This window comes from Ambystoma mexicanum, chromosome 11 (genome assembly GCF_040938575.1).
Source record: "Ambystoma mexicanum isolate Mex_15411 chromosome 11, UKY_AmexF1_1, whole genome shotgun sequence".
Lineage (NCBI taxonomy): Eukaryota > Metazoa > Chordata > Amphibia > Caudata > Ambystomatidae > Ambystoma > Ambystoma mexicanum.
In genome coordinates, this window is record NC_090934.1 from 1109599960 (window position 1) to 1109624925 (window position 24966).

The window sequence follows — 24966 nt, forward strand, 5'->3', positions numbered from 1 at the left end:
TCTAAACCTGTGGGTGATTCCACAGCAATGTTCATTTGGTGGATTGGTCTGACTTTAAACTAAACCAAACAGGCATTGTATGACTGCATGGCCAAACTGCGAGTCTGCTCTGGAAGCAGCATTGATGCGTAATGAGACCAGACAGCTGAAGAAGAGACCTAGATAGTTTCTTTGCAAATAACATCAATAGTTATGAAAGATCACAGATGCTGCTTGGTCCTGACAGTAGCTGCATGCATGCCCCTAAGAGGGCACTATGCTTTCACTTTGCAGGCCTTAAGAATGCATGACAGTATCCACCCAGCCATGGAGGCCCTAGTGGCATGCTTTCCAACTGCTGATCTTTAAAAGGTGACAGACATCCTATCAGATATGTGAACATCTTTTCTCCTGCCCAAGAAAAGTTTGAGAGCTCTTCAAACATCTAAGTTGTGTAGAGTCCTTTCTAAATCAAATGATGAGTTTGGAAAAAAGGTTGGCAAGTACATTTCCTGGTTGATGTGAACTATGTTATGCAATTGAGGCAAAAAGCAACGATGTACTACCTTATCCCCAGGAAAGACTGCAGAGGGCTCTGAGGTATTAAGCACCTGAAGTTCGCTAATCAGATCCATTTTAGTGATTGCAACCAGAAAAGGGAAAGTGACCAATCTTGTCACTGAGCCCCTGGATTGGGGTTTGCAGCACCAGAAGAACCAAACTGCTGGGTTCCTGCATTCTAATGCTTCTAACAGTTCTTGTGAAAGAGTCGACTTCATTACAACACATTCGAGCCACCAGGACCCACCTGCGGTGTTGGCTTGGGCACTTCTTCGAGCCACGATCTGCTGTGTTACTGCATCGAACCAGTTTGCTGCTGCATCGCACCAGCTGAGCACATCACCTGCTCTGACTCCAACAAGAAGCTCACCGCTGCAGAAGCCTTCAAACTGCCACGTCTCAAAAGGCGCATCCAATGATCAGCGTCTTCATCATAAATTCAAGCTGGACTGTTGAACCGAACCTGGTGACCGCATCGAACCGTAGAGCTTGCTCCTGAAACCGAATTGACGCTTGACTCACCATCTGGATAACAATGACTCAATGCATCTGAACTCAGTTCGAGATGCATGCACAACACAGAGAAGCCTAGTCCCACAATGTTGAACTGGGCAAGAACAGATTCAGGCACTTTTGAGAGACCCAGCCCCATGGTCCATTTCTGGGACCCTAGAGACTGACAAACCATGCATTTGAAACCTTTATCTACAAAGATATATCCTTTTAAGTGACATTGTTGCCAATTCCTGCTTTTCAACCCTGCAACATTACACAGCATGCTTGATAGATTCACATTCTGCATACTCTGTGTTCTTTACACAGGGCTGGTTTTTTGCTAGTGATTTTCTAGTGTAGTCATATTGCATATAGGTGTGCTTATTAAAAGTATACATACATTTGTATAGACCCTTTATTGGTCATTCTTTTTTTGTACTGTTGTGCTGTGGCTGTTTGGTTTGCTACTGTTATCACATTCACAGCCCCCTTAAGAGTATACCCTACCCTCGCTCCACGTTGCCGCAAAAGGCAAAGGAGCTGTATCGCTTCACTGTGCTGACGTAATGATTGGGATCACTATTGGTTTGTAGTGACTGAACAGGAAGTTAAGACAATACTCATCTTTGTAATTCTGCCGAGCCATGGTAATTTTCACTGAGCCAGACAGCACAGTTAAGTAACTCAACACATGCCCTGGCAGCAGTTTCCAGAGAAAACAGTGTGACGTTGTCAGACCTTCCTCTGCTTCTCCCACATTTTAGTTACCAATCATTGGTGTGTATTGTTGCTTCACACAGCCCAGATTCGATAAGGCCTGGTAAGGATCATTTTCGAAATGTGGCGTTGCATGTTCAGTTGCCTGTCCTCAAAATGTCAAGCAAGTTTGATCACACATCAAACACTCTTCACCACCAATTTCGAGCAGTTAATAATTCCCAAGTGTGGTGGTGGTGAGCAAAGTGTGGACCATTCGCTATAATGTTTAAGCAAGCAGTATTAACTGTCAACCTGCCAAGCAATATGAGGCTCACCAAAGCTAGTGGTGGATTGACGTGTAAGTAAAATGTAGTGCTTTGTGTAGTATTTAATAAAAGTAGCACCTACCACAAAATCCCACGGCGGTCTTAAACTGCACACAAAAAACTTGCCTACCCACTTTTCAAACAGTGCAATGCAAGCATTTTACTGAAGTCAAGCACAAAAAATGTTTTGAGTGTTTTTTGTAAAGTATAATCAATAAATCGAATGCCATGAATGGAGAATACGGCAGGATGAGGGCCACACATCAAGCAACCTTCCCACTGATGCACAGGACAATACAACTCCCCTAGCGGTATTGGTAAACTCAAGTACTAAGAAAATGGTGTCCCTTTTGTGAAGTGTAATCAGCACAGCATATGTGAAAAAACATCAAGTAGACTGTGCTAGGTCACATGAAAAAAACAGTTTTTAAAGAGAGGGGATTGTGTCCAAACGTGCCAGACAGTTTCTTAAAGATATTGTGAAAAAAAGACAGATATCAGTATCCGTTGCCAGTCAGTTTTGATTTTCACATCAATTTTTGATTATTATTGTTTGCTCTCTCATAGTCGCTCTCTCAACACGTGTTTGACCACTTTTTGCAGTGGCTGATCAGGAGAGGTGTCCATTGAGTCTGTTTCCTTGAGTGAGAGTTGTTTGCATTCAATGCATTTTCATAATTTCGTTATCACATTAATGGTCATTTATCAATGGTCAAGAATAGTTTTTTCTTTTATCATAGGCCACGATGCGCCAGCCAATTCCCTGATGTCTCCTGTAAGAAAAACAGCCTGTCTCCCTAACAGCTGAACCGCGTTGCACCTCCACAAATAATGGCGAAATAAAGCAACGTGCTCACTGTAATATGTAATTACGGCTTCCAGTTTTCTATTTTTACTGATTTTTACACATAAATACATACGGAAATCAATCTGCGTTCTGTCTGTATTTATTTATAAAAATGGAGAGAAAAAAATGGAAAAACAGGTCTTCCTGCCTGGTGTCACTGCCTATGATGTCACTCATGTTGTCACCTGGTGTCACTGCCTATGATGTCACTCATGCATCGCAGGCCAATCACATTGCAGATTGGCAACATGCAGAGTGTAAAAGTTGTATGAAAATAGCATAAGGGTCTTCAAATTGCTGACAGCATATATCTTAAGGCAGCAGCAGTCCCAGGAGCCACCATTTGTTGTTATGGAAAATAGAGAGCTAGCATTTCTTTCCTATATGGCTGCATGTGTGCTTTAATAAATGCATTCTTTTTTTTTAAAAAAAAACTAGAATAAATGCAGAAACATACTGGCTGCAAAGTATCTTTTTATATGACAAAAAAATATGGATAAATACAGAAAAAAAGGCCCAAAAATAAATATGGATAAATACAGACGGAAATGGCTGAAAACCATAACGCCGGAAGCCTTATATGTAATTATGAAATACACAAAAGCGTGTGCATACTCCCACCGCCCCAGACCCAAAGTAAGTTTCAAATCATTGTCAAGCTTAAGGTTCCATTCCCTGCAATGGGCACTCGTAAATAATAAAGCGTCTGGCACAAAATCCTTAAGAAAGTACTTACTCCCAGCAATCCAAACAATGTCCCTGTGCCCAAAGCGAACGTGAAGTCATGTGCAGGCTACATGGTTTGATCTCTGTTACCGGCAATCAATGAGCAGTAACAATCAGGGAGTGCCAACTCTAGGCAAAGGTATTCAAATCTGTATCAAACTGTATTAAAACCCAACTCGTCCTGCTTTTTCTTTGAAATCTAGATATGCAACTCCTAAAAAGTATTGTTTTCTCCTGTCTTTGAAATGAAAAAATAAAATTACCCTTCTGTGTCTCTTCCAAACAAGAGCAAAAACTACAACCCCCAGGACCCTCCTCGCGGAGTGTAAGCATTCCATTGACGGCTGAGAAGCTGCAGAAGTAGGGGACTGTTGCCTGGTGAATATACCGGGGTGTGCGTGAACGCCATTGCCTCAACTTCTAATCGACTTGGCGGCTTTGATCTTGCTAGAAACGAACGCGAGGTTGTTTCATGGCTAGTCAAACTAGTTCACCCAGAAGAGCAAACATTTTCTTCAGAAAGGGTGAGTTTCTACTTCCCGGCCACGTTTGACACAGCAGAAAAACACCATTATGTGTGTTCTCATTCCAGTGGCTAGGCGTGTTAATGGCTATGCATGTTCTGCTGTTTCTGTCATCCTAGCTAGAAGGATGTTATTTTAACGTAATGCAGAATCTACATGATTCTATCTCTGGGCACTTCCTTGTGCTCAGTTCTACATGTACCGCCAGAAAGCGTCCTACAAATAATACACCTGTCACTGAGCGCACAGGGCGAGCATGGAGGGGAGAACCGGTTTGTGACTTTGTTGACGACCTTGTGTGTGCATTCCTCCCTGCGTTCATGCCAGACTGTCGTTACACCCCTTCCTTAAACAGAAACACTTCCTGCTGGCAGCCTGGTCACGAGCGGGCAGCAGAGATGAATTCAGGGCCAGAAAACCAGCAGGCTATCAGAAAGATGCTCAAGCAAGCGAGCCTCAAGAGACCCACACCCAGCCTGCCGCCTCAGAAAATGGAAACGTCGTCTGTGAAGTGGGCGCCCAGGGAGTACTCACTGAAGGAGTTTGTTCGAAAGTTTGAAACCTCCTTTCCGGCGATCATTAAGATCACAGAGGGCTACCTTGGGAAGCAGGAGGTGGACAGCATCAGCAGCAGCACAGTAAGTCCATAAGGGTGTGTTCTGTGAAAGAACCCGTGGCTCTCCAGGTGTGCTGGACTGCAACTCCCATGATCCTTCAGCATCGACTGTGTTGCCCATGGATGATGTGAGTTCTAGTCCAAAGCATCTGGACATCCACAGGTTGAAGAACCCCACTGAAGGCTTCAGCACTAGGAATACATTCACCTCCAGCTTGTTTCTTGAATTTAATTTAATTTCCAGAATTCTGCTGAGGCACGTCATGGCTGGTATACTTGTGACTCAATAGCAGTGATCGGTGTCACTCGCTACCAACCTTTGACCCTAACTGTAAACCTATCTACGTTCCCCATTCTTCGAGGCTTGTATGTTTGTTAACTAAAGCAGTTCCAAAATATTCTCTCCTAACAGTATCCAAAAACAAGTTATGTTGTATTGCATGGCCTCATGCTGCTGAAGACCACCTCGCGTGATCGCTGATGCACGGGACGGTGGTTACAATGCCATTGCATAAATCTATGGGATGGAAGAGGTGAGCTTTCCTGCCCGAGCGAGGTGGGGTTTGGATAGCTATGCGCCCAACGAAAATCAGTGACGTATGAGTCTTTATGTGATTCCTGGTCAGTGATCCCTGGCAGAGGGTTGGCTAGACGTAGCTCCTTCCCCCCTATCTCCTATGGCAGTCGCGGTGAAGGGCTGTGATGTCTTTAAATAATATCACTTGTGTTCTATCCTAGCATAGAAACTATTTGCCTAAAGATATCTTAGGTCAGCTGTCTGTAGCATGCGTCTTTCCAGATGTTTTGCACTGCAACTCCCAGGATCCCTCCCTATTGGCTATGCTGGCTAGGGCGATGGGAGTTGTGATATAAAGTTCCTGGAGAGGCGAAGATTGCGGACTACGGCCTTAGATCACATGTACACCAGAGCATGTGACGGAAACATGTTGTACATTGTGGCAAGCTGATCATCTCAGCAAATAAGAATTTCCAATCACTCACCAAACGATTTGAAAAGCTCACTTTCATATTTTCGAAAAGGTTTTATGGGCAGCTTCGATTTAGTATTCCTTGATATAGATGTCATGTCATATATCATTGCATTAGATTTAGTAAAAAACAATGAACATGAAAAGTATTTGGAAAAGGGTTTTTTGATGCGTGTCCAGCATGATAGAATGGGCGACATCTCTTAAGGTGGAGGAGGGTGGGAGCATACAGGCTAGAGGTCTAGTTTCCTACCAAGTTACCCAAACTTCTAATTCTCTTGTTACAAATGACTTTCTTATTTTGCCATAAGTCTAACAAGAGCAACCAGAAAACAATGGTAATGAGCATGGGCTGGTATGCAATGCAAATAGGTCTAAGTCATTTCTATTTTGAAAATTGATTGACCATTGTTTCTTTGACATTTCATATATATTAACGTGTAATCTAAGTTCTTCATCATGGATGTCTTCACTGAAATCGTAAACCCTGAAAACGTTCACCCGAGTGTACGACCTTGAAGCACATTTTTAATAATAATTATACATAATGTTACCCCCTGGTGTGCATCTTTAGCCTCATGATTTATGTGCTTTTACATTATTACGAGAATATAGAAATTGAAAGTAACATCTACATATACTATATAGAATTATATTTTGATTGAATATTATTGCTGGCCTAACAAATTGTAATGCCTTGGAATCTTTGATATATTGTTTGGCGATTCTAGCTGTCATTTGCTTTCCTTTGATTTGCTACCTACATTGGCTGATGTATTATTACTGTTTTTCTTATATTTTATACAGTACATTTCAACTGTATATGTTGTGAAATCAATAGTAAATGGCAAAAAAAATCTATCATTTTATATAGAGTGATCAGGCCAGTTGTGACTTTGTGCCATTAAAAGTATGGGTAGAGTGACTGCCATCATAGCTAATCCATAGAAACAACATCCATTGAGAAACAATGGGCCTCATTACAAGGTGGGCGGAATGGGTTTAACTTCGCCGGTAATGGTGCCGGTGCCGGTAAACCCATTCCGCCCTATTACGAGGTTCCCTTGCGGGACCCGCTCAGAACGTCTGGTCAGACCAGACGTACTTTGCAGGTCCCACAAGGGGGCCAGGGAGCTAATAACGGGCCCGTTATTAACGGGCCCGTTATTAGCTCCATCCCCATTCCCATTGAGCCCTATGGGGGCGCGAATGGGAATGGGAATGGGTTTTTTGAATGAGGAATTACTGGGTCCTCCAAGGTTGGAATGACCCGGTAATTCCTCATTCAAGGAACCCGGACCCGGAACCGAGTTTGGAGGCAGCCATGACGCTAATAGCACCATGGCTATCTCCAAACTGGTAATGAGGCCCAATGGCTAGATAGGCAGTTTCAATAATATGTATCATCAGCAACTAACACTACGAGACTAAATGGTATTACTTTAAGGAATGTTGGAGTCAACTTCGTGAATGTTTGACGTGTGACTGACTCTACCTCAGCCCTAGTAGCCTTTCTGAGGTAATTGACCTGCACCCATGGACTCTCCCTATTACTAAATAAATAACCTCAGTAGTCATGAATGACTCTTTCCCAGTCCTATAGGATTTTTAAAGGGCCATGTCTGTTATGAATTTCCCATGATTAAATATTTGAAGCCTCAGTGATACAAAATGGGTGACCTCTGAATGATTAAAGCAGAGTTAGGCATGTGACTGACTCTGCTGGTCTAAAGTACAATCTTTACTAATTTAATCAACCTAAGAAGGATGAAAGAATTTCTTTCCTGAATTCAAACCTGGAGCTGCAGATTACAGATGAGCTGTGCCGCATTCATATACTGAGATATCTTACTGCAGAATTTAATGTGATGTCCTACTTGGATAACATTCACAGATACACTTTCTCTTGCTAACCCCCTCCACCTAGACTCACCTGACTCTTCTCTTTCTGCAAAACTTTCTCTCCCTTGCTGCTGACGCCTTTTAAGTTGGTTCGTATATGTTTTTTCCTACTAATCAGGCCGAACGTGCCCAAACTTCTCCCAAACGTCTTTGAAGATTTATGGATTTTTAAAGAGATTCCGGATGGAGGAAAAATGTATGGTAACCCGCAAATCTACCAGTATCTCACTAGGAGATTCATGGGAGCCCATGGAACCATGAAGTGGACATTCAAGCAGTTATATGATATGTTATGATATGGCATTTATAACATGCCTATACACAAGTGTTTCAAGTCATGATAAGGCAAGGGAGGGGAAACAGGGGGAAGACAGAGACAGTGATCCTACTAGACCAGGTGACATTGAGATTGCGCAAGTGCAGGGGAGGAAGGAAGGAAGGGGGAAAGTGCGGGGAAAGGGGAGCGTGCAGTTCAGTACATAGGATAACAGTAAAATAAATAAGACAATAAATAATAGATAAAAGTGCAGCCAGCGGGTGGCAAGTGCAGGGGTAAGTGCAGACATCAGGTGTCAAGTGCTAGTAGGTGCTGTAGGGATACAGAACAGTCCCTGAGTGCAAGGGCTGCCAGGGAGGCAGTGCAGGTGTGCAACTGTAGGGGAGGGGACCTGGGCCCGAGATCAGAGGGTAGCCAGGTAACCAGTGCAGTTTCGGATTCAGCCAGGAGATCAGCAGGGGAGAGGAGGAGAGAAAGCAGAAGCAAAGAGGAAGGTGTTGAGGTGCTTCCGGAACCGGAGATGGTTCTCCTCAAGTTTTAGTGCGGCAGGGAGGCAGTTCCAGAGAGAGGCCCCGGCAGAAGAAAGAGATCTACCTCCAACTTGCTGCTTGGAGAAGTGACAAACCGTGAGGAAGTTGACGTCGGATGAGAGAAGAGCTTGAGAAGGAAGATATTTAGGAAGAGAGAATTGAAGGTATAGAGGCCCCAGGCCCCAGAAGGCCTTTGAACAATGCAGAGGGTTTTGAACTTAATCCTTGCCGTCACTGGGAGCCAGTGCAGAGATTTCAGTCCTGTAGAGATACGATCCCTGGACTTGAGGCCAAGGACAAGCCTCACAGTTCTGTTTTGGATGAGTTGCAGAGGGCAGAGAGTAGAGGCAGGCAGATTTAGAAAGAGGCTGTTGCAGTAGTCCAACCTAGAGAGAACCAGAGCTCTAGAGACAGTGAGCTTCTGGGGGAAGGAGAGGAAAGGAAGAATACCTCTGAGAAGGTGCAGCTGGTAGTGTGACTTCATATAGACGTCAGAGATATGAGGAGAGAAGGAAAGGGTGGAGTCGAAGATAACCCCAAGGTTTTTAGCCTCACAGGTGGGAGCAGGAAGAGGGCCAAGAGAGGCCAGCCAGAGAGTGACAGGAAAGGAGGGAGCAGGTGTGCTGATGAGGAGAATCTCAGTGTTACTGGCATTAAGGCAGAGATCATTGGCGGCACACCACTCCTGGATGGCGGATAGACAGTCAGAGATGAGAGAAGGAGAAGAGGTGGCAGAAGGGAGCCTGAAAATGAGTTGAGTGTCATCCACATAGCACTGAACGTTGGGGCAGAGAGCGGCAATGCGGTGGGCAAGAAGTACCAGGTATTGGTTGAACAGCCAGGGAGAGAGGTTAGACCCCTGGGGAACACCACAGGTAGAGATAGACAAGAGAAAGGCCCCAAGTTGGACCTGGGAGGGTCGATCGGAGGGGAAGGAGGTCAACCAAGCCAGGGCCTGATCAGTGATACCCAGGTTATCACAGAGACGGTTGAGCAGGATGGCATGGTTGACCATGTGAAAGGCAGAAGAGAGATCAATAAGATGAGGACGCAGGGGGTGTTGGAATCAAGGTTGGATAGCAGGTCTTCACAAAAGTTCAGGAGAGCAGTTTCCGTGATTCTGGCAGCTCTGAAGCCAGACTGATGGTCATGGAGACAACCAACAGATTCAAAGTGAAGATTAAAGTGGAAGATGACAAGCTTTTCCAGGTGTTTGCCTAGGAAAGGAGTGATGGAAATTGGACGATAGTTAGCCAGGCAGGAAGGGTTGGCAGAGGGTTTCGTAAGAAGAGGGTGCACAATGGAGTGGTGCTTCAGGGGCGAAGGGAAGACTCCATTGGCTAAGGAGTGGATATTTACATGCTGGTGCTTAATAAGGCAATATGACTCCAGGAGGGGGACTATTACTGGTCATAGATACAAGCTCGAGCAAAGTAAGCGCTTTAAAGGGGCCCCTGGGGCATTACCCGAGCTGTTATGGCCCCACTCCGGGGCTCAGTTTGCCATTAGTACCCCAGCATGGCATACCAGGGTACTAATTGCAATTTTTCTTGAGTCGAGAAATGGCACTGCAACTGTTTCTCTACTTTAGAAAAAAAAGCAAACAAAATGGCCACCAGGGATCAGAGAGAAGGGACTATATGCCTTTCCATGGCGGCCAGTCACAAAAAGAACTTAGGACGCCGTGGAGGTTAGAACCTTCATGGGCAGGTAAGGCCCGGTGGAGAGCCAATGAGCTTGCATTTTACAAGCTCGTTGACCCTCGCCGGGTACTAATGTGGGCAGTATGAATGTGACCACATTATACACAGTTGAAGACCTCCTTGAAGTATGGGATTCGAAATACAAAAATAGTAGGATTATTAAAATCATAACAGCAGAGTTAAACATTCTGTTTGAACGATTGGATAACCTGAATGAGATAATTGAAAAAAAGGGATAGAATTTTGGGGTATACCATCCTATGCCCATAAAATACCCAAGAAAAGAAATCAATATGTTTTGAACAGCTTTGGCTGCGTTTGGGCTATAGGGCCTGCAATGGGAAGGTCACTTGTAAATCCCAGCCCATCCGACCTATAACGAAAAAAGATGCACTTGCCACCTCGACTACATACTGACAAATTTAGAAGAATGGGATGGCATCTACCTATTTCAAATTATAGATAGAGCCAGAAGCGACCACAGGGCCCAAAAATTACAAAATTCTCATGGGCCAATGGCTAAAACGACTTCTAAAGCTAATACTAACAATTGGGGAGAAAATTGCACCTGAACTATATCTAGCACCTATATCTTATCAGGTATTGAGTAATCCTAATGCAGAGGATCTAGCAGTCTGACACGCCCCCCATTATTGTTTGACAATGATAACATATTTTGTTACAAAGCCAAGGAAAGGGAAAACAAAATCAAACATTATCTGCGCAGGGAGCAAGCAAGGGTTGTATGATAATGAGTTCAGGTTTTCTAAAGCTCACTTACTCAGCTTGTTGAAGTAATGTAGGGGGACTAATTGATTAGAAATAGCAAACACTGATTTAGCTATAAGACCCTGAAACTGAAAGCAATGATTATGCAAAAGAAAAATGGGAGGCATTTCCAAGAACACAAGGCATTTTTGGAAAACAATTACTTGACAAATGAAAAACAAAAACAACACCCTAGAATCCTGTATACCCCCAGGCAAATAGCAAGAGCATTATGACCCATTATACAGTACTTACAGGTCTGAAGATTCTGGGCACACAACTTTGTGATTAAAAGAAAACTCGATTGTTTGTTTCACTTACATAGGTATCTAAAGATATAATTATACAAACGCCACGTAGAGGACCTGTCTCAGATGGCATTCCTGTTGACCCTTTTCAATCAGTAGGTATTCATTTGGGCTGAGTGCTGTATTTAATGTTATACTTGAAGCTGGAGGAATTCATGGATCCTGGTGTTAAGCCATCATAGTCAGAGCTGGGTCTAGAGTTCGTGGGACCAAGTGCGGTGAATTAAGTCTGGGACCCCTTGTAACATGCATATTGTGACATTATTGACATCTCATGTAGCAACTCCACAGGTGTTAAGTATTGACATCTGGCAAGAGTGTAGAAGCCTTGTTTTTTTATTCTGTATTCAATATTAAAATGATGCGTGCAATTCTGTCTCAGAAAGGGTGGCCTGCTAATCAGGCCCCCCTTTCAGCAAACTCCATTCCAAAAACATAGTGTACACCCAGTTTACCAGATAAGATTTTAAAGTGGGAGTAGTTAACTCCATATTTCTTAAAGTTGGGAGTAAAAGTATATGATTTCTTATTTATAACACGCTTAATACCCAGAGGTTTATAAGTGCGGATCCGGGGATTGAACCTGTGTTGCTATCTGTCGTCTTGCTTTCAAGGCAAGCATGTTGCCCCTGAGATATCCTCCCAAAGCAATGAAAAGATTTTTTAGGGAGTAAAAATGTAAGCCCAATCACAAATGGGAGTATTTTATAAGCAAATAAAAAGATGTTTTAACTGGAAAACAGAAATGTTTTTGGAATCATTATTTCTTTGCACCTAGTTATTCATACACATTAAAAGATGCATAGTTCCTTGAGTAATAATAGTAGTTCCTTCCTGTGGTACTACCTGCACTACCGGGCCAAACATATCCATGAAGCTGTGTGGGTGAAGGCAGCGGCACAAGGTTCTACGTGGCTGTTTCCTAATTTTTGTTGAGAGTTTTTTTACTTCCTATTTTTATTTTATGGAAGTTTTTGCCTATTTTTAGGAAGTAAAAGTGGCTGATAACCCCCTTATATGTTGGGCTGTGTACTCCTGTACCCTGATGGATACATAGCCTGATCTGCATCGTCTGCTCTCCAGTGGCACAGAGCAGTTTCAGGGATCGCAGGTGCCCTCTTGACAGTTGCAGCCAAGTAACCTCAGCGCAGGGGCTTCATTTAAGATATGGACCTCTGTTCCCAGACCACATAACTATGAGAATTACTATTGTAGTAGCAGTTGTAAACTTTAAATATAATCCAAAACCTGAATATACTTGTTACAACTAGTCAGACAGCATGGCCCTGCCAGATAGCAGGGCAGGAGACTGAATGAACGTTCAGGCCCCTATGCTCTGACCCCTGGGACCTCTCCAGAGCTCCTCACCACCACTACACTTCCTGCTTTTGTTTTTCACAGCACGCTTCCTCTCACAACCGCAGAGGAAAGAACCACCATCAACTGTCACGTGTCATATGTCAAGCCGCACTGCACTCCCGGAACACCCTTAGCAGCAGTTTCCGACACTCTGTCTATTGCCAGTAAAGTTAAATTCCCCGTGAGCCTCAACAGCAAGCAGATCTCCATACTTTCTAAAACATCCCCGTTTTTTAAGTTGTATCCGGCCAATACAGACACTGCATTAATCTGTCTCAGGGAAAGAGTGGAACTTTCATAAACCGTTTTGCCCCGTGATTCCCACAACTTGGAGTCTTTGTCCAGGACAGAAGCTCGATTCTGAATAGGGCCTTTACCCTTACAAAGGGATGTAGAGACAACCACAGACTGAGCGGGCAAACCGCCCATGACAATAAACAGCCCGCACATATGAGTTTATTTTTAGATTCCAAGGATTTGCAAACAATAGGCTCTTAATAATTGCTCAGTGTTTGTTCCATTACTAAAGGAGGATTGTCCGATGCTAAGCAAAAAGAATGCCTTGAAAAAAGGCCTGAGGAGGTAGGCTTCTCAGTGGGTGATAGATCCAATGCCTGCATAACCTTTGACATTACCAAATGGAACTGCTTTGCGGAATGAATATGTGCCTCATCCCCCTCATCCAAGGAAGAAAACATTTCTCGACGCTGGGTATCTTTGGGGTAGAAGGGTCGACGGTAACTCTATAACTACCAAAGTAGGAACTGCAGCTCATAAAAAAAACTATAGCTGATTAGAAGAAAGAAATAGAGAGCAACAATTGGACTGAATTAGTCAACACGTTGGAACAAATGGATACAAAAGCTTTCTGGGAAATAGTGAATTGAGGCCCGTATTATAAATATAAGAACCATGGACTAGAAACTATGGTCCCAGACTATGTTTGGATGGATCACTTCTCCAGGCTTTATAATGCTGGACCTGCACTAGGTGTGTGTGATTTATTATTATTATTATTATTATTATTATTATTATTATTATTATTATTATTATTATCATTAAACAACCAGGGTGTTCACTCTTGTCTAGGAAATGATTGGGTATGGAGATAGACTTCATTGAGGAAGTCATTTTGCCAATACATTTTCAAAATCTCACTGAGTCCCCAGGACCAGATAGCAATCATGCTGATTCATTCTGTGCTGAAGTAGATCTTTGGATGCCTATTCTTACAATCAGTGTTAAAGCAATTATCATTACGGAATGATACCCTCCTCTTGGCATTCTGAAGTAATCCAGTCAATCTTCAAGAAAGGTCCTTGAGACAGACCGGCTTCTTATAGACCAGTCTCACTCTTAGATTCTCCTTTTAAAATGTGTGAATGTGTTCTTCTGGCCAGGATTGAGGGTTGGGCTAAATAAAGCAATATACTATCTCCTGTGCCATTGGGATTTAGCCCTGGGCTGGGTACTAGTGAACAATCGCCCAACTTATATTTAGTAGTGGCTCATTCACTGTACATAAAAAAAAGAGCCAGTCGATCTGGCTTTCATGGACCTGAGCACAGCCTTGGACAAACTAAATCAAACTAAGTTATGGCAGGTGCTCAGGTCCATCAATTGCCCAGTGGGTTTAGTTAATCTTTTAATCAGGCTCCATCATAAAACGCAAGCCTGTGTTAGAAGTGAGAAGAACGGATGCTGCACTGATTTCTTTTCAGTGTGATGTAGGAGTGCGCCACGGCTGCGTCTTGGTGCCGCTGTTGTTTAGCCTATATATAAATGGTCTTTATGAGTTCCTGTTGGGCTCAACTGTCGATGTAGGGACACTGGGGAATAGAGTATTGCCGCTCTTTGCATACGCGGATGATACTGTATTGATTATGCGCACCCCGCGAGCACTACAGAAACTCATTACTGACTATACTTAATTTATGAATGGGCTTGAGCCAAAAAATCAGCAGATATTGTAATAACGGTGTTAATATCCAAACTGTCAGGGAATTTGAATACCTAGAGGTGAGCTTTTCGTCGAATTTTCACCGGACATACAGATACAAAAAACAGTCTCTGAGTTTAGGTCACATCGATGTTCAAGGCCAAACCCTTAGGCTTAATATTAAAAATGAACTTTAGTAATGCGGTCTCAGTGGCTTGCTATGGGAAGGTGCTCTGGGATATTCGAATTTAAATTCTATTTAGGTAATCGAAAATTATTTTTTAAAACAAATTCTGGTCCTGCCTTGTTCAGCCTCCAATTATGGTGCTCACCTAGAACTGGGTTGTGATCATAGCAATGACACACGCCCAGTACAACCATTACTCCATTGGCCACGCCTCTGAACGAACGAAAAAGATAAGCTGACACAGGATTTAATTAGATTTTTAGTCACAAATGCTGTCAACACTACTACACTTCGGTTACATTTGATAAAACTGAAGTTTAGGGAAATTGATGCTGTTATGCACCTTATTGCACCAGACACTTCAGCTACCAGCCTCAAGTTTTTAAAAAAAGAGTGTAGGACAAAAGAGAAGTGCAAGAGATGCTAAAACCATCCAATCGCAGACACGCGGTCATAACGAAACTCAGTGTACCAAAATATCTGTTATGGGCAGCAAATCCTACCAGAGCATCTTGCTTAGCAGGGCAGGATTTAATTGCCTTCCCCTAAGAGCTATTACGGCATTATGGAAAGGCAATAACGATAGCGCAAATGTGCATGCAATGTGCCAATAGAGGACTTGTCTCACTTTTTGTTGTTCTGTCCTGCATATTTAGACATAAGATCAGCGACCATATTGCCAATTTTTGCGAGAGGTACAGTTTGCCCGGTTTCCTCCAGCATGAATCGATCTTTTATGGGCAGACACTCCTAGGGTAGGATGGGCTCTTTTAACCTATTTGAGGTGTGCACTGCAAAAAAGGAACATTGGAATGAAACCTTAAAGTCTTTCATTTGGACAAAATGTATCTCTTTTGATGACCATTTTTTACTTTTATAGTATGATTGGAATATGTTCTAAGATTGTATTTCAGGAAGGATCTACTTTTACAAAAGGATCTACTTTTAACAAATTGTTTGTTTTTTCTTTTTACAATATATAGCTACATTGCAATTTTGTATTGTTATACACCGTGTTTTTATGAATTAATGTTTTAATGGAAATAATTTTGTATTTTCAGAAATAAACTTTATTGGTTGATTGATAGACCGTTAAATGCCCATTTCTTTTCAACCGGATGACATCATACGACTGCATTTTCAGAATCGTATCGTTATCATCTAGTGTGCTGGGATAGCTTGCCATATTCCACACAAGGAACAATAACGAGTCACCTTGATGAGAAATAGTGCCATCTAAACCCCAAATTCCTTCTTAACAACTTAGTGCAGCTGTTTTTGCTACAGCGAGTACGGGTCAGTCCATTTCATCCAATGTTGCACAGGCCTGGAAACGATTCTCTGAGATGTCAGTACTGCTCAGCCCTAGAGTAGGGAGTGACTGTCGCAGCAGAGCGGATGCCCTCTCGCTGCTTGGCCCCTCTTCTAGAGGAGCATGAATAGTTTTAGATTGGACTCAAACAGAAGTGCCCTTAAGGGAGAATGTAGTATGAGACTGAACCCTGGGAGTGATCAAATTGCCAGTAACAGGTGCATGGTATAGATAAAAATAACATAAAAGTGATATGGTGTTCTTCCGTACGGCAGAATAAACAGCCAAATTTGAGTTTACACCAAACTGGTATTAGAAAAGGTCACAATCATGCAGCCACCTCTGATGTCCTTCATCTTGTGGTCCACCATTTAAATTCTCCTGGTTATCGGTATTTTCTGTGGCTGGATTTTTGTATCTATTATTCTTGTGTTGAACAAATGTGACACCTTATTCGTGAGCAACACTGTTGTCTCTAGAAAGGTATTCAATAAGGGGTCAAGGTCCACTAACATCACTGCCAATGGTGCTGCATGCGGCCGGAGTTGTAAGGTGGTTAAAGGGGTGGGTAATATATCCCTCATCTCAGATGCACTCTGACCAGATAGTTCCCTCAAGTCGATGTCTGGGTTAGTGGCTTGATTTAAATCTTGCGCGGTTACCACCATTTGAGAGATACGTTTAAAAGGAGTCTTGCAGAGTTTGAATGTGTTTTGATTAATAGTGGCCCTTTGTGTCCGTATCCCCAAGGAAGCTACTGCTAGATTCTCAGATGATTGAACAATGTGCTTGTGATTCAGTGACATGATTACATCTTCAATGATACGCAGGGTACCCAGCACTACTTGCCAGAAGTTACTTCTCGCAACCTTGCTTTGGAATTCTGCAAGACTTGTTGTGATATCCGCTTAGCATCCAAAAAGATATTGGCTCTGGAAATTTGGTGAAACCTGCTTACATGTGCATTTAGCTTTTTTAGAGTTGCCTACGTGGATTAATGATGGGTCCCTAGCCCCCATATTAATTCTGTATAGACACCCCCTTTGGCTTATACGTCTTAGCAACTAATATATTATTCTTCGCAATGATAGGAGTTCAGGGGCGAACGGGCCTTTCGGGAGTAGCCTGAATGGGGGTTGGATTAGGCTGTTGACCAAGATGTGGGCGAGAGGCCTCTGACAGTCTATCCCCACATGAAAAATAATATGTCTCGTTTCCTGAACCTGTATAACAAAATTAGCTGTAGATGAATTGTCTGTTGGGGGTGGGCTACCCTGACCTCCAATCTAATGAAGCTGTTTTAGAAATGTCTTTCACAAGCGCCATGAGGATTCGCACTTCAGGTTTTCCTGATATTTCTCTTAAATAAGCATTGAGTGTGCCCTCAATCTTCTGTGTTGGATTCCGTTTTTTCTACGCATGTGAGTATGCATAGTAGATGTAATTTGTATGAAATACATTATTTTAAGTACCCAGGTATCATATATCCCTCTGCAGTTGGTCAGAATGCAGAATGTGGGGGTTTCAAGACTTATTTCTACTGTAAAATATATGACATCCCTGCAAAATCCTACCTGTAGATCCGGCGCATTATAAGAAGATAAATAAATAATAAATCCGTTTTTTAACCCAACAAAGGCTTTGGGAACAATCTGAGACTGTATCTCCGGGATCCGTACTAAAAACAAAGAATACCAACTGAAAGCAACATGATTGAAGTGTGCTAAGCATTACCAATAAGAAAACACCCACATTATGTAAAACATTTTTTTTCAATATTGCCACCGACCAATGGCCAGCAGTAAATCACATAACATTTGAAATGCAGTTTTGTTTTTGAGGACATTATACTACACTTTTAGATTCTTTAAAAAAAAATCCAAGAACGATAGCTAAAGTCACATGAAAATATTGTTTGCACAAATACATCTCATTTACCACATGAATGTTTGAAACAACAAACCCAAAAATGTTCAGTTGAATTTCAGCAAATTTGTGGTCACATATTCTATAAATGTCCATTCACCAATTGATGTAGTTGTGAAGATTACGAATCAAAAACAGTCCCTTGAACCGTCCTTCATTATCTCTTTGTTTTCTTCTCGACAGGCACCCTTCTGCAAAAAAAGGGGAAACACAAAGAGTTGAATGTCATGGGAATTGTTGCTTCTTGTATTTTCAGACACACTGGTTGACCAGAAGTTGAACTGGTTAACTGCCCCTTGCACTGGTTCGCCCCCTTCGGAGTTAGATGCCATGGGTTCAAGAATAGCAGAGGCTGGATTCATTGTTTTGTGCACTGCATCAAGCGATGAGTACACCAGTGGCACATTCTCACTGTTTCCATGTGAAGTACACTCCACAGATTGGGTAAGGTGAATCATTTAACCGTGTTGTACCATGCTTGAGGTACTCCACAAACTGCAGCTGTATGTCCAGTAGAAGTGGACGGTACTACCTGCTAGATGTTAGCTGCGTTTCCTACAACATCTCCGGATCCAGAATACGCCATTGGAACACCTGAGCTCTGTGCTTGATCAGCACTGCCATGTACTGGTAGAAAAGGTTCTTGTAGATATTCACATCAGAACAGCAGTGGATTTGAACTGGAAGCATAGATCAAGGTGTTTGTTTAGTGGCCTGAAGATACAACAGCAGCAGGGAGGAGCGGGGTAGACATCTTCTGATAATCCTCTGCATGCCACACCAATTATTAGCACCCTGGAAAGGGGCGCTGGTCAATTAGGAAGCTCGGAACACAGGCTGTATTCTCTGGAATAAGCACACGTTCAAAGCAGCATGAGCGCTACTGGACTGCGCCCCCTTCCTCTACCCCGCTCCTCCCTGCTGCTGTCTCGCCCCTTAGGACCCACGTAGATCACATAATTCACAAAAAGAAACAACACTTCTCTTTCCCAGGCCACATTGCCCGTTGATGATGTCATCTTCATCAACACAAAGAAAGGACTAGAGATGTACTGCATGTCACCGGAGATGCAAGGTACGATTTAAAATATTGTCTTTAATTAAACACACCATTAGTACCTGCATTTCAACTGCACCTTTGGTAATGGCAATATTTCCCCCAGAAGCGGACCAGCCTCTGCCTCTAACAGCCTGCCACCCGTTGGAGGCAGGCTAATACCTAAAGGGTCTGCCACATTGTGCACATTCAATATCATGATGGGGACAGTGCTACATAATTTGAACACTGCCCGTGCTGTTGTTGCATTGACACATTCACTTAGCTTGTATTGAATTCTGCTTTAAATGCACTGAGAAGCCTTAAGTCTGCCATTTCCACACATTTTCGCCTCATGTGTACGGAACTCTGTCTTTCAGAGACATTCTGGATGCTTGTTCAGGCTCTGAGAACCAGCAATGCTGGAAATGCTGCTTGCCACTTGCAGCTGTCTGTTCTTTAGTTTGCAGAAGTTGGAAGACAAATAGAAGCTGTGATACTTCTTTTATAACAGAATATTGCCACTAATTGTTATTCCTTTAGCTTGAATTGTTGATGGAACAGTGTATACATGGCGCTGATAGTTTGATGCCTTGCAATCGCAGATTTTCATCCTTGAATTTCAGTTTGGATTGCAGCAACTGAGTTGGGCTATGCAGTCACTAAGAAAAAGTTCCTCCAACACTGTCTATCTGTCCCTCTGATGTAAAGATTAACAAGTCTCTCGGTTTCAAAGTGTCACTGTTGTCTTGCAAAACAGCACAATGTCTTTTGGATTGGGTATGCATGTTTTATAGTTTCATGCATAGAGGAATATTTTTACACCTTCAGCGTTCAAAGGTGTAAGTCATTGTGTATGGGTGTTCTTACAATTGAAGTCACTCACGCCTGACCTGGAAGTACATGGTGAGGTAAGTTGCTTTAATAGATTTTCCAGAAAAGTCATTTTGTGCCATGTGGACATTTGGAAGCTTTTGGAATGTGCCAATCACAGAGACAGCAGCTGAGAATCCAGAAGCTCTAGCCCTGTTGAAACCCTTTGTAGTTGCATTTGGTTTCAGCTAGAACTGGTGTTCGGAAAGGGAGTCCACAGTAACTGTTCAATTAGGTTATGGGTTCTGGTTGGCAATTTCGAAAAGATACACCGACTTATGTAGCACTTGGCTGGATGTCAAAACATTTGGGTAACTGCTGATAATTTTTCAAATTCACATAGCACCTGTAGGGTAGAGCATAGAATATGAGGCACTTCAGAGTGTTCTCTTGATGAACTGACACGGAAGAGAGTCATTTGTCAAAGCAGTCCTTTAAAGCACACTAACTGATGCTTGAATCCTCTTGCACCACACAGGCGTGTGTAGGGAACTAACCCACATTGCGCTGGAAGCAGAAATATTAAAGAATTGAGCAATACTCAGCTTGGGAGTAATTGCGCTGATTCACAAAAGTGACTTGGTGTATATTTTAACCAGAACTTTGCATGTATGTGAATTATAACGTTTATTTCATTATGCTTATAGTTCCAAAGAACTTTTACATAGATACAAAACAAATGAACAGATATAAAATGTAAAAGGAAATTAATAAGTGCAATCAATCAGTACAAAATGCAGGGTAATCACATTCATTAGAACAAAGCCTACTCCTTGAATGCACATATAATTCATCATATAATGTAATTCAGAATTCATATGCGACTGCTCAATCAAGTGCAATCTAGTAGTATATGTGAATTATTGAATATATGTATATTTTTGCATACCGTAGTTATACATTCACACACAAACATAATTCACTACAGGTTCCAGCTCGCCTGCGACCTATAACTGTGGACATGATGCACATGGGTTGCAAGGACCCTATAGCGACATGAGAAGGGGGAGAAATAAACATGTACTCTTTGAACTGGCAATACATATCTTACCCACCCAAAATTGCTGGCGTCCTTGTTCCACACTAATCTACATGACTACCAATTCAACATGCATGGCCTCTGGGCACATCCTGAGAAACTAATCGAAACCCATGAAGTACTTGTCAACTCTGCCCGTAGGTGTCCCTTCACCCCAGGTTTATTACTCAGTCACAAACAGATGGCCAGACTTCTCTGGACAATGAATAACAGGCTCCCATGTACTTAAAAATATTGCATCTCCTTTCCACAATGGTACCAGGTTGTAAAGACCTGAGCATGTTCGTAGCTGACCATCCGATATTATCGCAGCTGCCGGCTGCCATTTGTCAGCCTTTAACCTTGCTAAACCAATTTTCCAGTCACACAGAGTTCATCTTGCCAAACCAGTTTGCAGGGCCTGCACAAATTATGCCAGAACTTGCAGCATTCTATAAGCCCCATGTTCCCCAACTATCCCAAAAATATGTCCTTAAAAACCCCCATGTATGTATGTCTGTGCATGCATGTTCAAGACTATCGCAGCCCCCTCTCGTGTTTTTTTCATTGCAAATCTCCTTTCTCGCATGTGCATACGAAGCTCCATGCTGCCCAACATCTAGGCTCTATGTTGTACGCCACATCTATACTGTTTATAATTTGAATGGTAGTTTTGACAGTATCTTGCTACGTGTGTGCAAATCTAAAATGTATCAACTTAAACACAAAGTAACACTAAAAATAACACTTATCCCATTCCTATTAAGTACACCATGTTAAATTGCAACATCGGGTCAACATTGCCATTTCCCCAGTCACCAATATGGCGCATGCAGCATGAACCCCTTTTTCTCATTGGGACCTTTATAGACCACCCCAACAGTTCCAAATCTGGCATACCCAAAAACTATAGGACCTTGTATTAAGGGAGAGATACTTAGAGCCTATCAAGATTGGCCGATAAATACTAATCTATCCTGTGGTCAACTTCACAGCTTGACTTATTATTTTTATATTAACAGTCACTTTGGAAGGAAAGGCTATTTGAATACAGTAGGACACTCCTCCATGGAAGTATTGTACATTAAATTGTGTTTGGGGAATCTGCTCCTGCCTTCTTTTGCAGTGGGCTGGCAGGCAGGGTTAATGATGAGCTGTGTAATTTGCTCAAACTATAGGGAAGACTTTGGGCACTTGTTTTTTTTTGTTGCTTTGTCTATGCATTCTGGCAATGAATGGCTAAAACCAGTGTTGTTACTAATGAGCATAAGATAGTTGCACAATCTTTGCAGAACCTCCAATTGTAAAGCTCGGTGACATGCTGATGCTACGTGGCCCTTTCATCTAAAATACATTATTATGTTACAGTTATTTTTTATTCACTCTTGTGACTAAGACCAAAAGTGTTTTAAAGCCAGTTTTTATATCTGCATTTGGATAATTGTATGGATTTGAACTATGTATTATGTACGTGTTTTATAGATACTCTTCAGAACAAACTTTTCCTACTGCTACTACCTTGCCGTCGACTGAGATGAACTCATACCTGTTTTAAATTGTATACAATTGATAAAAAGATATATTTTTGGGTTCCAATATGGCCGCCGGAGAGTGAAGCCACACGCTCATGAGCTCCCGGCCAGGCCCTTAAAGATGGAGAAAGCAAAGCTGAGTAACATGCTAGCAGGGTCCCCAGAGAGGAAGCCTCTACCTAAGAGGCACTGTTAAAACAGAAGAAAACCCCGGTGACAGGAACGTCCAGGTACCAGCTGTTATACCGAAGATAGGCATCAGCTGAGGGATCAGCTGGGACATCGGAATTTACTGGAGAACGCTTTGCGGTCACGGATACATTGTGGATAAGGGAAGGCACTTGCGCCCCTCCCCCTCGGGTGCTGAAATATTGAAGGTCCCCCAGCCGGCAAGGAGGAGCCTCAGCCTCCAAGAAGCTCCACACGGCACCCGAACGGGGGGTGCGATTGGGGGCAGACTCTTCGGAACACAGCTTTTTTGGCGGATTGAAAGAAGTGAGAGCCGTGTGCAGGGGGAAACCTGCTGGGGACACTGGAGCAGTGGGAGGCAGCCGCGCGGCCGGAGGAGAGGAGCTGGAGGAGCCCGGTCCTCGCTTACATTATACGCAGAATCCCATGCTGGGTGGGCCCCCCACACTCACTTTAACACATGGAACACTAACTGTGGCCTCATACCTGCCGTGTCTCACAGAGGACCCGGCAAACAACAGAAAAGGGAAGCAAGCGGCGCGGGGAGGAACGGAGTGAGCCAATTTCCTTTGATGTTAGGCATCGGCTCCTCCTTCACCCTGTGAGGACATTACAATACAACACCTGCAGAAGCAGGGAAGCGTTGGGGAGGAATCACTGCCCCTATAGGAAAAGGAGCCAATTCGGGAACTGTGTGGGAGCCCCACAGTGGAAGGAGATATACGCTGGCACGGGCAGAGTAAAGCTGCAAACCCACGTGCAGGGTAAAGGAGGTTGGCCGGCCCTCAGGGAGATACACAGTGTGGAGGGCAAGCAGATGCCCGGAAATAAGGGAAAGCAGACCCCAGCAGTGCAGGAGGGGAAGAAAAACACTAGACGGGGACAATTGGAGAAGTGCTGGCAAAGGTTCTCAGAGGAGCCAGAAGTGAGCACCCAGAGTAGGCTACAAGAAGGAGTGGCGCCCCCTGTGCCACACATGAAGAAATGGCCCTTAGTAAGGACGATCTCCTGACTTGCCTGAAAAGGATGGAAGAGAGGTCCCTATGGGGTGTTTCCGTATAATGAATTCAATAATCTCCAGATTTATCTGGCAAGGTAAACGCCTGAGGATAGCTTTAGACCTCTTGATGACTCCAAGACAGAGTGGGGGTTTGGGGTTGCCCAACCTATTTAGATACTACAAAGCTGCCCAGCTGAGAGTAGTGCGGGAATCATTCTTCGGTAGCAAGGTCAAAATTTGGGCTAGGATGGACAGAGCGGTGGCAGGATGCCCCCTGGATGGGCTGTTGTGGCTACAGGGGACAGATAGGTCCCACAGTGCAAGGCAGAGTAGGGTACACTGGGTCACATGCAATATTTGGGACAGATGGCTCAGGAGGGGACACCTGTCATCCATCCCCTCCCCATTTACTCCATGCTTCTCCCCGGGTATGGGAAGAGGGTCGTTTAGCCTGTGGAAGGAGAGTGGGTGTGTGAAAATCCAAGACATGGTGTGGCAAGGAGAAATTGCAACCTTTGAAAAATGTAAGACACAGGTCACGCTCTTGGAGAAAGACAGGTATGAATATATCCAGCTGAGGCACAAGCTGTGTCAGAAGGAGATTAGGCAGGCAGCGACCAGGCCCCTAAGGAAATTCAAGTCCTTTACCACCATGCACTCGGAGAATAAACACTTGGTATGTGTTCTTTGTTCTATTCTCCTAGAGTGCGCAGATAAAAAGAAGTGGCCCTATCAGGTAGCCTGGAACGGCACGCTGGGAGGGTGATTTCAGAAGGGTCATGGGAGGGGCTTTGGAGGAACATCCCAAAAATAACTAGGTATCTGCATATCCGAGAGGCATGGTGCAAAATGATGCCTCATTAGCGCTAGACCCCCAGCAATCTCCAAAGAATGTTCAGATCCACTTTGGGGGATTGCTGGAGAGGCTGTGGGGGTTTTGGGAAAGAGAACATATCTGGTGGGGATGCCCCAAGATCAAAGATTTCTGGAAATACGTCACCAGGCCCTTGCAGGAGATGGTCCCAGAAATCTGCCCCCTTACAATAGGAGAGAAATTATGTGGCCTGGTTGACCTGGAACAACAAGACACCTTGAAGCCGCAGAGGAGACCCCTTATGATTTTGCTTATTGCGGCCTTGTAGGTCATTGCAAACATTGGAAGCAAAAAGACCCACCTTCTCAAATTAGCTGGTTACGGAAAATATGGGACATCCTGGCTCTAGAATTGATCATATATGAGATACAAGTGGACTCTGAAAAGTTTTATAAAGATTGGGGTGAATAGCTTTCCTTTTTGAAAAGCGATTATGTGCAACAGTGGTGCCCACAGAATATATGGATCTTG

The 24966-nt window shown here is 43.3% G+C and overlaps 1 protein-coding gene across 1 annotated transcript in view; it reads left to right on the plus strand.

Annotated features, from left to right (window-relative positions):
• The first annotated feature begins 4410 nt into the window (after positions 1–4410).
• The window catches only part of LOC138504159 (uncharacterized), a 267874-nt gene continuing 247318 nt past the window's right edge, over positions 4411–24966 (plus strand). Inside the window, exon 1 of the mRNA XM_069624416.1 lies at positions 4411–4795. Within this exon, the coding sequence (XP_069480517.1) occupies positions 4478–4795 (318 nt within the window). The 5' untranslated portion in view covers positions 4411–4477. The remainder of the gene's footprint in view (positions 4796–24966) is intronic.